This window comes from Calidris pugnax, unplaced genomic scaffold (genome assembly GCF_001431845.1).
Source record: "Calidris pugnax isolate Ruff unplaced genomic scaffold, ASM143184v1 scaffold648, whole genome shotgun sequence".
NCBI lineage: Eukaryota > Metazoa > Chordata > Aves > Charadriiformes > Scolopacidae > Calidris > Calidris pugnax.
In genome coordinates, this window is record NW_015091335.1 from 16,084 (window position 1) to 29,792 (window position 13,709).

The following is a 13,709-nucleotide window of genomic DNA, read 5'->3' on the forward strand; positions in this document are numbered from 1 at the left end:
CCTCTCTTCTCTTCCTCTCACTCATGTGAACTCATGGCCTACAAGGCTTTTTGTTTTGACAGGTTACAGATGAACATTCAAGTGGGACAAGACTGGTCTCTGCTGGCATGTCTTGGAAATTGCTTTATGAGCATGCCCTGAGAAGATGTTAGCACTGCACAGAAACACTCCTTCAAAATTAATACAGAAGTTTTGCTTGTTTTTAAATTAAAGACACTGTATGCGAAACAGTCTGTTAGCAACAGTAAGGGCACTAATGGATCTGTAGACTGGAGGAGACAGGATACTCTTCAGTGAATTTCAGTAGAATGGTTTTAGACCCTGAAAAAACAGTGCTGAGATCAGAGGCAGTCTAAGACCCAGGCAAGCAATTAATGTCTCACTATTAGTGTTACTATTTAGGCATAGCCAGGCAAATAAAATCCTAAAATGTATTTTTAAAAAGAATTCAATCTAAACAAAGACAAGTGCCTGAAGTCATCCCCATAACTAGTGACTTAAGCACACGGTTTTGCTGTTGTAGAAGAGAGGATACTGTAGGGTCACCTGAGATCACCTCTCTGATATCCTACCTTCAGTAGTCCTGTATCTTGGTCTTTAATATTTCAGCTTATCCTATGTTTCTCATCCTCTTCCCTGGGACACTAACAGGTATTCCCAGCTGAACAGGGTGTATCAGAAATTATGGGTTCTTCTTTGATATCTGAGAAGGAGAGAAAATAATTTCTGATTTTCCTAGTAGAATTACCTTGTATCCTGTACTTACAGCCTATTTTTTACAGCAAGACAAACTGAAGTGAAAGAGCAATATTAAAGAGCAATATGAGCAACATGTTTACTGCAGGCACTTGGTCATGTTGCTGACTATATGCTGACTTTTTATGTGAGAAGACAAAGCCAGGATGGCCTGCGTATGTAACCAAACCTAAACTGGTTTGTTCATGCCCCTGTCTTTTCCCGTGTTGCCTCAGTCTCTGCTGGTACACGCCATCTCACTGGCACAGATTTTTCCCTCTTGAGAGTTGCATCATACCTGGACAAACCTATGGGGGAAGAAAACACAGTTTTGTGTCTCAGACAGAAGTATCCTGTTACTTGTCACTGCCGGTCCCCACTCCTTTCAGAGAGTCTTCAAAATGAAGGTATACTCTTACTCCTAGATGAAGCATTTTCATAATCAGGGTCACAGGCACCTGGGAGGAGCTTATACTTCTGCTGCCTGTAACAGGGCAGTGAGAGGAGCACAAACTTAAGAGCTCAGCATCCTACTTCCCTCCCTTGCGGAGCAACTGTTAAGAAGAGCAGCGCAGACCAAAGAGGATATTCACAATCAGGCCAGGCTACAAACAGAAACACCAGTCTGTAGTAAGCAAACCACTCAATGCAAGCCAGTTACTGTGGGCTTGATGTCTGTTTATCATCCTGCGACAGAAGAAAAAACTGTGGGAAGGAAAGCAGCACGAACACTGGCACGAAGTTACCAAGTGAAAAATAGCTGTGTTTGAAACCAGCTAATAAAAGAAAAAATATATATTACTTTTTTGTCTATAGGAGAAAAATGTCGGCATTAGAAATTAAGGGATAATGCTTACGCTAATTGGACTATCACACAGAAACAGCAATGGCAGAGGAAGGATGTGGTCTGTGGTTCCCATGGAAATCTTTCATGACTGGGTGACAAAATGGGAGGGCTGAGCCATGGGTGGGATTGTTTTTGTATGAGGTTCTATCATTGTGGGGACAGGTAGCACACAATGATACATTTCCCAGGAGGCCTTTACAAAAACCCATATGTACATAACCCCTGTGGGAGTGTGTGTTAAGGCAGCTACAGAGAATCCTGCAGCACAGCAGGCACATTCTGTCTTGTTTTTTCTTGACAGACCTAGTATGCTAGAACATATTTTCATGATCTGAGAACTGAGCCTGCTCTCTCTGGAAAACATGCCAGGAGATTCTGAGACACTGAAATGATTTTCAGCAAACCAGGTTGACTGAATATGCACCTGAAACCTATCAGAGTACATGAAGCAGAGAATTGGGTTTGGTTTTTTTTCTGATGTGATAATGTTTGCAATAGACCACTAAATGGTTCTTGTGTGATAAAAGGGTTAGAAAAACAATTCTGACATGTAGCAGGTATCTCTCAGATGCACTGTGTAATCATGGTGGGGTTTTCTCTCTTAATAAGCCTCCAGTGTCCATTGACTGACTCACGGCTGTGAGCACAAATGTTTTCTCTAATCCCTCTCAACACAGTCTCACTGCAGTTCTTCCTAATGGATACCAAGGGTTTGTCTCAGACCAGCCAACTGATTCTTCTGGACTCTCTGTGTGTGGATTACTTTTAACCTATCAGAAAACTGAATGGGATCCTGAAAGACTATTCCAGATGGATGGCCTGCCATTGAAGGGAAAACAAATGGATTTCTTTTAGTACAGTGCCACAAATGCGAACCACCTGTATGAAAATGCATGTGACTGTGACAACGACAAAGCAAGTATTATTTTATTATTAACTCCACAAGTTACCTAGGCTAGGCTTCCTTGAAAGGAAGGCTTCACAATGCTTAGAGTACAAGACTGACAGTAAGGAAGCTGTAGTTGTAGAAGAATTGTATTTCTAGACAATGATAGCCTCTATCACTTTGGGTACATCTGCAGGGTTTCTATAGCTGCAAAATGAAAATAGCAGGTAATATGAATGAGATAGCATAGAGGCTAGAGAGAGGTTGTAAAAAAACTCGAGGTGAAATGTAGGCAGTGAAAATAAGTATCAAAAAACTCTGGGAAATGTTTCTATAAATGCTACAGATTATACAATGGGGTTTCAAGCTGATTTTCTGCCAAAGCCCTTCAGACAGAGATTGAGGGATCTTTGGGATTCCAGATACAATAAAAATTGCTTAAGCTTCTTTTTCCTTAAGTCAATTGTAGTGTATCCATTTTCTTAGCTTACGATACAATGCTTTGTCACTGTGACTACCAATAACTTGATTTTCGGCGATGGTACAAAACTTACAGTAATCGGTAAGAAATTTTTGTTTTCTCTCTTAAATTGCTTCAAATCCTAGGTCTTTTCTTTAGAGAACTTCACTTTAACCTTATTCTACCTTTCATTATTAAACTGGTGCTTTCCTGATGTGCTAGTAACCCACTGTACTTTGGAGAATAGACTAAGTTTAGTACTCTAAGTAGGGACACACATTTCACTTTGGAGTACTGAATGAATGCATTTTCCGTGAATAAAAAGCTTTCCGTAGAAAGAATTAGGATGAGGAATGGGTTAAAAAATACGCACGTAAGTATATTGTCTTAATAAATTGACATCTGTGAAAATCACTATTCCCCAAAAGTAGAGCTGTTCTCCATAATGCTAGTTCAACTGGGGCTACAGGTGATTAAGGACAAGTCAATGAAAGGCTGTCTGGAAAGGACTGAGTTAGAGTTACCCTTTCAACAGGTCTAGAAAACAAAATCAACCCTCTACAAACTTAAATTGCTTTGGATCTTTTCAGGGTAAACTAAAGCATATGTTGTCTCAGATAAATGGGAAAGACAAATAAGTGTACTAGCATTTTTAGTTGACAAAACAGAAGCCGCAAATAAAAACCCAACTTTATCATAAGCAATACTAAGAGCTCTCATCAGTTCTTTAATTCCTTGTTGATATAGGAAACAACTATCCACAGCACAGCAAGTTTCTTTCCACAAAACAGACTCATCAGAATGGCGATAAAAAGATCTGTTAGGACAACAGTCTTACTATTTCAGAGTAGATGCTAAAAGGCCACTGAGAAGCACAGAAACAGAATATGTGATTCATTTCAGATAAAAATAACTCTCAGAGAATGGTTCTCTCTGGGCTACCCTTCTGGACTGAAACTCTCTCCAAATCCAAGGGAAAACAAGGCTGCTTCTAAGACTCTGAAAAATGACAGCTATCTTCTCATTGTATTGCTCCTGGAGTCAGAAGAATTGATGCCTCAGGTTTTTGTACCACACTGTTCCTCTGCAGAGTAAAATGCTTACAAGTGATAGAATTCAATGTCCATAGGAAAAATTCAGTGATCAGCACATTTTTTGAAGTCCAGTGTGAATCTGAAGTGTGCGAGCTGATGATCGCTCATTGACTATAGAAAATTATCCAGCTAACTTTAATAATCACAGCTAAGAGACCAGAGGGAATCAAAGCAGAGACTTCCTTCCAGGGAAGCAGAAAGGGACTTCTAAAGGGACTTTAGATTAATGTACTTTGTGTTACTTCTTTTGCTGGTACCACATGAGAGGAGGGTTAGTCCACATGTTGGGCTCAGAGGACTGAGAGTAGAGGAGAGAGGTTTTCCTGCAGCTCCAAAACAATGTGAATAATGACAAACTCGACTTTGGCAGTGGGACAAAACTCACAGTCATAGGTAAGACAGACATCAGATCTCCACGGTATATGTGACACTGGTTTAGGGAACAAAAGCATTCTTTGTTAACAGCATAATAGTGATAATTTTTCATGTGGCCGTGAGGATGGGATTAATGTTTTATTGGTTGCTTATTAAAATGAGATGTGCCGATATAGAAGTGTAGGATTTGCAAGCATGAATTTTGAGGTTCTTTTGTCTGTTGTCTTTGTCTTTCCTTGTTGGGAACTTCATGAAGGGAGAAAAGGAAAAATAATTTGGTTTCCTCCTGTTCTCCAAGAAAACATTCTAGAGGTTGGGAATGAAAGATCCTTCTTTGGTCTGCAAATTTTTGCGGTTCATCTATGTAACAATCAAAAGCAACATTTCAGACGTAGAGCCTGGATTCCTGTGTCTGCTAAATCAGGCAGGGAAAGACTAGTCTTGCTGGTACTTTGCTCTCCTCCACAAATGGTGGACAGGCTGCTTAAAATTGCTTTGGGACACCAGCTTCCTCTAATAGTCTATTTCACGACTTCTAATTCTCAAAAAGGACTGTATTCTTTTTCTCTCAGTGCACTCTTCCCCTCCATTCTTTCTCTGCCTTCTCCCCTCCTGGGAAAGTATTTAACATCACCTATATAAAGGCATTTTGGAACCACAACTCAAAATAACCTTTTCCATCTGCCCATGCCATATATGATAGTAAACTGTAGAAATACACACAGGTATTTTTTGCTCCTTGAAGCAGTACCATTTTAAGGAACTAAATAGCTGGCAGGAAGAGCATAATGGCACTGGGGGTTGTAGTCTGACTGTGTACAGCTGTGCTTTCTAACACACAACTTACTTTTGGAGCTGGGACTGTGCTCAGAGTTATAGGTAAGTAGCTGCGATTAATCCAGGTGTTCAATGTGGAAGACTCTTGAAAAATTCCTTTGCATTAATGATAGGTAGCATATACACAGATGATTTTAAAATGAGAGTAGGAGCGAAAGATAACAAGAAAGCATGAAACTGACCTTACAATGTTGGGGATGGAAGAATTGTGGTACTTTTTCTCTTGGGTGGGTGAAGAATGTGTGACAAGGGAATGCACGAGTTTATGCGTGGAAAATGATTAAGCATTGTGCCAGTGTCTGCTGTGAACACTGAGGAAGATCAGAACAAAATGGGCTGCTGATAACAGTTTTTTTTGTGATTGTCTCTGTTCTTGCTTGGACCAGTCTCCTTATTCCATTTCAAGCATGATCATTCTCTGCCTCTCTTTGTCTTTCCAGTAGTTTTCTCATTCTTTCTGCCTGCCTTTTTCACCTGCTTTCCTTTTTGCTTTTGGGGGGGTTTAGTCTGTTAAGTCTCTCTCATTCTTCTTTTGTGTCCTCCCTATCTGTTTCTATGTCTTTATTTGTTAGACATTTAGTCTGAGCCAATGAACTTATGTCAGAGATACTTTTAGGATAGGAAAAAAATTAATAAAGCCAAGTACTAGAAGGGAGCAGTAAAAGTGATCAACCTCTCCTTATATCCACTAGAAGGAAAGCACAACAGTGCCAAACCTTCTAGGGAGTTATTTCTGTTACAATCTAGTCACTTCTTCTAAAGTCTGAAAAAACTCAAACATTTCACAAAAGAACCCCAGGGATCTTCGTAGAGTAAGCAATGACAATCATGATTAAGGCTAACAGTTGAAAGCAAGCACTTAGGGGTCAAGATCTATGCAAGATATAAGTTTCTGTTAATTATGTTAATTTTCTCCACTCCAGAAAGGATGGAATGATTAGGAAGAACATCTAGAATTTATAGTGCCTTCACATCGAGAAAAAAGAAAAAGTTTTATCTTTGGTTGTATAGCTCTCTCTGTCTTTGTTTCCATGTGCACCCCTCAGACCTGGTGGGTTTATCATACTAGACAAGTAAAAAGGCACTCTAATAAAGTATATGGGATAAAAAAAAAAGAAGGTGGCTTTTAGGGTCTCTGCCTAGCTTCTGAGTAACGTCTCATTGTTGTTTTGTACATGCTTTTGACTGTAGAAGTCTGTTTAGCTTGATATGTAGCTATTAAAAACTTTCAGACATGTCTTTAGCCTGATATGTAGCTATTAAAAACTTTCAGACAGGGATAATTTTTGTTTTGTGATTATATAGAATCTTGTGTCATTTTGGGAAGATATGTAGTCTAGGATGAGAGTTTCTCATAACCAGAATAACCTAAATAATAAATAACACAAGGAGATATTTCATAGTCTTAAAAAAAGGATGGCAAGGTAAGACCTAAAGTAAAAATTGTCTCAGGCAGATTCAAATCACGTACTGAAAGTGTTCTTCGCTTCAGACAGTGAGAAAGATTAGCTCCCTCCTTTCAAGTCACCTCTTAGATGGGGGGGCCCAAGTAGGGTATCACATGGCAGTGTAATACTGAACACTGCAATAACTGTCCTGTCTTACTACATATCCATTAGTATAATGCAGTCAGTTGAATATGCTTGTGCATTCTAACACAGACTCTTATCTATTAGTACAATATTACAAATACAGGTGTGGTAGCAGTGCTGGGTACTTTTCTGCATACCTGTTTGCTCAGCTTCTTTTCAGCTTTCTTATTCTTCTGACAGAGATAATACCAGAAATTCACTCATGCATTTCTGTAGCCAGACCTTTTATGTTGGTGTGTAACAAGTGAAGACAAATGCTGTAAGTTTCCTGGTGTTTACTTATCTAACAGATATTAATCATCTAATAGACAGCTGTTAAAGGGCCATATATATCAGGAGTCACACAGCACAAATACAGTACAATTTTGAGGGGTTTCTGACTGAAGACAGTCAAGGAGGCTCTGGGCCATATTGCTTTCTTTTTCAGGGACGGATGATAAAATCATACCTCCATCTGTGGCCATCTTCTCCCCATCAAAGCAAGAGATCCAACAGAAGAACAAGGCCACACTGGTGTGTCTGGCCTCTGGTTTTTACCCTGACCACTTGAATTTGTTCTGGAAGGTGAATGGCGCTAAGAGGACAGAAGGGGTGGGGACAGATGAGTTTTCCACATGGAATGGGAATGGGAAAAACTACTCATTGACCAGCCGACTGAGGATCTCAGCCCAGGAATGGTTTAACCCTTTCAACCGCTTTGAGTGTGTTGCAAATTTTTTTAAGGATGGAACACTGGATTCGACACAGAAATTCATCTATGGCGATGCTGGTGAGTAAAAAATGCGTATCACCATGCTGTACAAAATAGAAATCACAAGTGAAAAGGGTGTGAGTTACGATGTGAAACACATCTATATACAACTTCTATACAGGGTGCTGTTATGGCACAAATATGTATGAAAATATGTAGGCATTTGCATATGTCTCTTCATATTCCTGGGCCTCTGTATCTACATTATCATTATACATCTATAGTTTTTCAAAGGTATCTTCAGATTTTCACTGAGAAATCTCTGTTATACCATAAAATGTATAGTCAAATAAAATATGTACTATAGGAAAATGAATCAGGCAGTATATTGTAAATTGAAACTTCTAAAATTTGTGTTCTGTTTGCACTGAAGAGAAATGTGACCAGTTTATTTTTTGTCTTTCAGGTTGTGCAGTCACAGAAGGTATGTGTGTGTTCTCACTGGCAAATATCTATGTATTTTAATTCTAATTTTACAGATACTAAATACAAGGTGTGTGAGAGTTCTACTACAAGAATAACTTGTACTTCCCCATCTAAGGGATTTGTATGTTAGATTAAAAAAAAAAACCACCAAAACAACAAACTTCAGGAGAGTTGTATGTGCGTGCTATATGTAGCTGTGTTTTGGATTTTTAGCTCTTCTTTATGATTCCCTTTGGAAAAAACAGGAGAAACCATGAAACCTTCTTATAGAGTGTAATTTTTGATTTTTATCGTCTCCTCCAGTCCTTAACACTCCCTTCTGTTGGGAAGCTACTTGCTCAGCATTTTAAAAGTAAAAATTCATACATAACCAAGTGATTACGATATCAAGATTCAGAATGTGAAATTCAGAATATTTCTCATTAAAAGTCACATTCACCTCCAAACTGTGTGGATATCCATATTAAAAACTATGTTTCTTTTGTCTATGTATACATACTTACACACTCTTGTTTTTCACCAACTTCTTTAATGCTTCTGGAATCATAAGTGGGAATCATAAGTCTGAACCAAGATGTCTCAATACTACAGCAATTTCTTAAGAGTGAAAAATCTGCAAGAATAAAAGTTCTAGACACCATGTTATTCTGGGCTGTGTAAAGCTTCACTAATCCATCAGCAGCACTCACAAGGCCGATGACAATAATGAGTGAAAAATGTCCATGTCTTGTGATTCAGCTTGAGCTCCTAAAGGGGGATTCACATCAACTGCCTAGTTTTCAGTAAATGTGGCAGCACAATGGTTAAGCATTCCCAAACACGACATACTTTCTAGCATGAAGCCAATCTCTGTCTTTTCTAGACTTCCTGCCTCTTTTGGTTCTTTGAATTACAGTGTTCTTTGCCATTCCCTGTTACCTCGTGTCAAGCAAGCCACACATTTGGATCTAGTTCCTCTGTGTCACTTAGCTAAAGATTTCAAGGGTTTATATTTGATTAAATCTACATTAACTCTAGTCTCTTGTGACGATAATGACTTAATATACCAATGGTGCTTGATTTTTCAGAGTCCTACCGGCGGTATGGAAACTCCCTGAAGCTCACTTACCTGATTCTCTGTGGCAAAGCCTTGCTCTACGCGGTTTTGGTGAGCAGTCTGGTGTGGACAGCCAAGGTAGGCTAGTGTGCCACTTGAAGATTGAGTTTACTCACTAGTACAAGGATCAGTGGATACAGACCAAATCTTTCTCAGCTGTGGGGTTGTTCTACATGTGTTTTGCTGGGCTTTGCACTGGCTAGCTTGAAACATCGTAAGTGATGAGTTTACTATTATTGTTTTTCCAGAACTCAAATAAAATCAATGCTATCTATCAGAGAAATTCTTTCTCAAATTACTCTTTAAACACATGGAAAAAGATGAGAATTAATGACAACTTCTCCAGAAATTTAAGAAGGGAAATATCAGATATATCATACTTTTCAGTAAGCTTTGAAAAGGGACTCATGCCTGCAGTAAAAGTAATAAGCAGGGTTTCTGAGGTGATACATCTGCACCACTCAGCTTGGTGTCATCCACAAACTTGATGAGGGTGCATTCAATCCCACCATCAATGATATACTGATGAAGGTATTAAATGCTATCAAACGCAGTATGTACCCTTGAGGGAAACCACTTGTTATTGGTTTTCACTTGGATATTCAACCATTGACTGTAACTCTTTGGGCATGGTCATCTAGCCAATTACTTATCCATGAAACAGTCCATCCATTAAATCAATATCTCTCCAATCCAGCAGCAAGAATGCTTTGGGGGCCTGTATCAAAGGCCTTACAGAAGCTGACATAGATGACATCTATAGCTGTTCCCTTGTCCACTGATGCAGTCACTCTGTTATAGAAGGCCATCAGATTAGTCATCTAATACACAAAATTGTGTATAAAGATATTCATTCAGTATGTAAATAAATAATTTGTACAGGTTAAGACACTTTCTTGGTAGAAAAAGGGGAGAAAGCATGGAGATACAACATGGTCATTTCTATTAATGCTCTTAGGAGACACAACAGTTGGGACACCGATAGATATGATCTACTATTTCCTAGATTATTTTATTTGTTCCTTTTTTATTTTATTTATTTGTTCTGTTTTGTTTTCAATTAGGCTGGTGGCAAGTGGTATAGAGAATAAATGAAGAGTCCTCGTCATCACATCAGCAGGAACACAGCAAAGTATACTTTCTACCTTCCCACAGCAAAGGATCTATGCATCTGCCTAAAAAGCTTTTAAATATTATTTCTTAATGATTCTCTGTCCCCATCTTGTACTTTCCACTTTATTGTAATCACTGCTGGATTTTCTTCTCTACTTCTATATCATATTATATTGTGTTATATCAAATCGTATACTATTATATGTTTTAAACAGACACCTTAATGCTCAGAGGCTGAGAACCCAGCTTGTTGAATTAGGAATAAAGTTTTAGCTTATTTTCCATTCAAGAAACATGAGTTGTTGTTCTTTATTTTGGTCTTTTGTAGCAATAACGTCCTACAACACAACTTCCAGTGATGTGTAGTATCATAAAGAACTCACATTAAAGAGCATTCACTGACAATCCTTACAGGAATAACTTATATTTTAAGAGAAGAGTAGGAGGCTCATCCATACTGTGTACCAGCAACTGGAGTGGGGCTGCAGGCTTCAGAGGCTTGCGTGCTCCAGTACCAGGGACTGGGAGAGTGAGCATCCAGGGCCAGCTAGCAAGCAGAAGGCTAGTTTCTGGGAGATCCACCGTATATAGCCATGGATCCCAGTGTGCATGTGGGTGTGTGAGATAACTGGAGGACTGTGGAGCTCGGGCCCAGTTGCTGGGTAGACTCAGTGTCTAAGGTCAGTTACTGGGATCCGGCGTGTATGCGTGCATGTATGCGTGTGCAAAGGTGTGCATGAGGTTTTGTATCTGTGAGTGAGGGGGTCTGTACCAGGAGCTCATACCCTCAGGTCTGTTAGTGCCATCTGTGTTTGCATGAGTGTTTCTGTCTGTATTGATGCATGTGGCTGGCTGTGTGTCTACGTGTATTTGTATTGTGTACCTGTTTGTATGCCTGTTGGGAATACCTTCCAGATGATAAGTGACACCCTTTCAGGAGAGGCGTGGTAGCTGCTTTTTCTCTCACTGTGTTCTTACTCGAGATCAGCTTGCTAAGAGCAACAGGCTCATTGTGGGAGTGAAGAAAAATTTGGTGAATAGATTAAAAGTCTCCTGTCGGTCAATGCATTTGTTTGTTTGGAAGGGATCTGGTAATGGATTTGAGGGGAACCTGGCATATCTTTTTTAATGCAATTATCAGGAAAAAAAATATATCTTACTGCTAGAGGAAAGATGGGTCTAATCACATAAAATAGAGTAATTTTTCCTGCTCTGTGCTTCTTCAATCCCCTCAAAACACTTCAGAATGGGAGAAAATATCATAGAATAATAGAATCATCTAGGTTGGAAGAGACCCTTGGGATCATCGAGTCCAACCATCTACCCTACTCTACAAAGTCCTCCCCTATACCATATCCCTCAGTACCCCATCTAAACGTCCCTTAAACACATCCACGACTCAGTCACCTCCCTGGGCAGCCTATTCCAATGCCCGACCACTCTCTCTGTGAAAAATTCCTTCCTAATGTTCAGTCTAAACCTACCCTGTTGGAGCTTGAAGCCATTCCCTCTCGTTCTGTCACTAATTACCTGTGAGAAGAGACCAGCCCCAACCTCTCTACAGCATCCTTTCAAGTAGTTGTAGAGAGTGATGAGGTCTCCCCTCAGCCTCCTCTTCCTCAAACTAAACAGTCCCAGCTCCTTCAATCGCTCTTCATACAATTTATTCTCCAGGCCCTTCACTAGTTTCGTTGCCCTCCTCTGCACTCGCTCCAGCACCTCGATATCTCTCTCGGATTGAGGTGCCCAAAACTGGACACAATACTCCAGGTGTGGCCTCACCAGTGCTGAGTACAGGGGCACAATCACCTCCCTACTTCTGCTGGTCACGATATTTCTAATACAAGCCAGAATGCCATTGGCTTTCTTGGCCACCTGGGCACACTGCCAGGTGCCATATCATATTGAACAAAGAGATTTATTCGGTATTTTGGTTACAACTATTATTTATGTAGTTTTCATGTTTCAAACAAAAGAACTACCCTTCTTAGAGACTGTGTTTTACAAAACTACCATTATGGGTCTCGAATTCACAAGGTGTGAACAAAAGGAGCACTTTTTGATATCCTCAACTAAACAATTTAATGTCCTTCCATTATTCACATAACATCTTAGCATTTGCTTCCCCACTGAGGGAGAAAATTTGAGTTGATTTCTCCTTTACACAAACTCAAACAACACAGAATAACAATATTAGCCATTTGGATGACTAAGATTTCAGCAAATTTAGAAATAATTTTTATCTGTGCTTACACAGAGCTGCTGCAGTTTGTAGGAGGGACCAAGCTGACTGTTAAAATTATGAAAATGTTTTTTACAAAGTATGTTTGAAATAAAACAAAGAAAAGCCAGAAAGAAATTTGGCTTTTAATTACTTCTTTTTATACCCACATTTTCCATTTTAGTCATGTTTAAGTTGCTCTGTATATCAGTGACAGATGTCATCAGTCTTACAGTTGCAAATGTTGTTTTCATAAGTAATTTTTGCCACTTTTGCCCCGATTGTAAAAGACTATGTAGGTAATTTTTGCTTTTGAGTGATTTCAGGAAATAGACAAAGATACAGAAGAAGCAGAAAAAAACCAAAGAGAAACGCAGACAGGGTATGAGTCAGGGACCCCCTAGAAGAAAGAAGATGTTTTGATTCTTGAAGAAAAACTCACAAGCTGGAAATAAGTTGCAGATCAAGCACTAATACCCTATTCAGGAATTGGACAGTAGATTAAGGGATGAATTAGAACTCTAATTATGTATTTTATAAGAAGGAGTTTGATTGATGGCAAGGAGCTGCTGTCTGAAAATCCAAGCCAAGGACTACTATACTTGAGAAATAGCACTTGAAAAAAAAAAGAGAAAAAGATACAATCTGAAGTGAAGGAAGCAAAACCGGTTGGTAATCAAGTTCTGTGCCAAGTGTGACATGGAATAGGGGACAATTATCTGTTGGCACAAGCCAGGGTCCTAGAGTCCTGAGAACAGAAAATAAACAGCTGCCTACTCCTCCCAGCTGGTGATCTCCCGTGTCCAAAATTTCCTAGATCACAGAAGACAGGGAGGGGACAGAGGGAAGAGAGGTGTTAATGGAGGCTTATTTTTCTTCAGCTCTTTAAATCTTAACACTATTACAACAGATATGTACTCTTTTCTTACGGTTTCCCTCTCAACTTCAGGCAGAGACCTCAGTGACTAAACTGAGTGATAAATAGAGGCTGACAGCAAAATTGAGAGCATCTGTCAATTTTCTTTCACCCTCCTTGATAAACTTTTTGTTAAACACATGCCAGAGGTACTGACCTTCCTGTCCAAGCCAATATTTTCATATCTGAAGCAGCATCTCCCAAGATATGTGTATAGTAAGAATTCTTTCTGGTGGCTATGATAAAACTTTACATTGATAAGGACATCTAGTTTTGGCTTCCTCATCACTTGAAGCAGACAGAATATTAATTATGGGAGAGGAGAAATTTTGTGGGTTAAGCACCTGATTATTGCATGAA

At 39.3% G+C, this 13,709-nt stretch overlaps 1 gene segment (V, D, J or C); it reads left to right on the plus strand.

Annotated features, from left to right (window-relative positions):
• The first annotated feature begins 902 nt into the window (after positions 1–902).
• LOC106899250 lies at positions 903–10,505 on the plus strand. The segment is given in 6 exon segments: positions 903–911; positions 2,955–3,030; positions 7,254–7,595; positions 7,984–8,001; positions 9,071–9,177; positions 10,164–10,505. Coding segments are annotated over 6 exon segments (579 nt in total).
• The last annotated feature ends 3,204 nt before the right edge of the window (positions 10,506–13,709 follow it).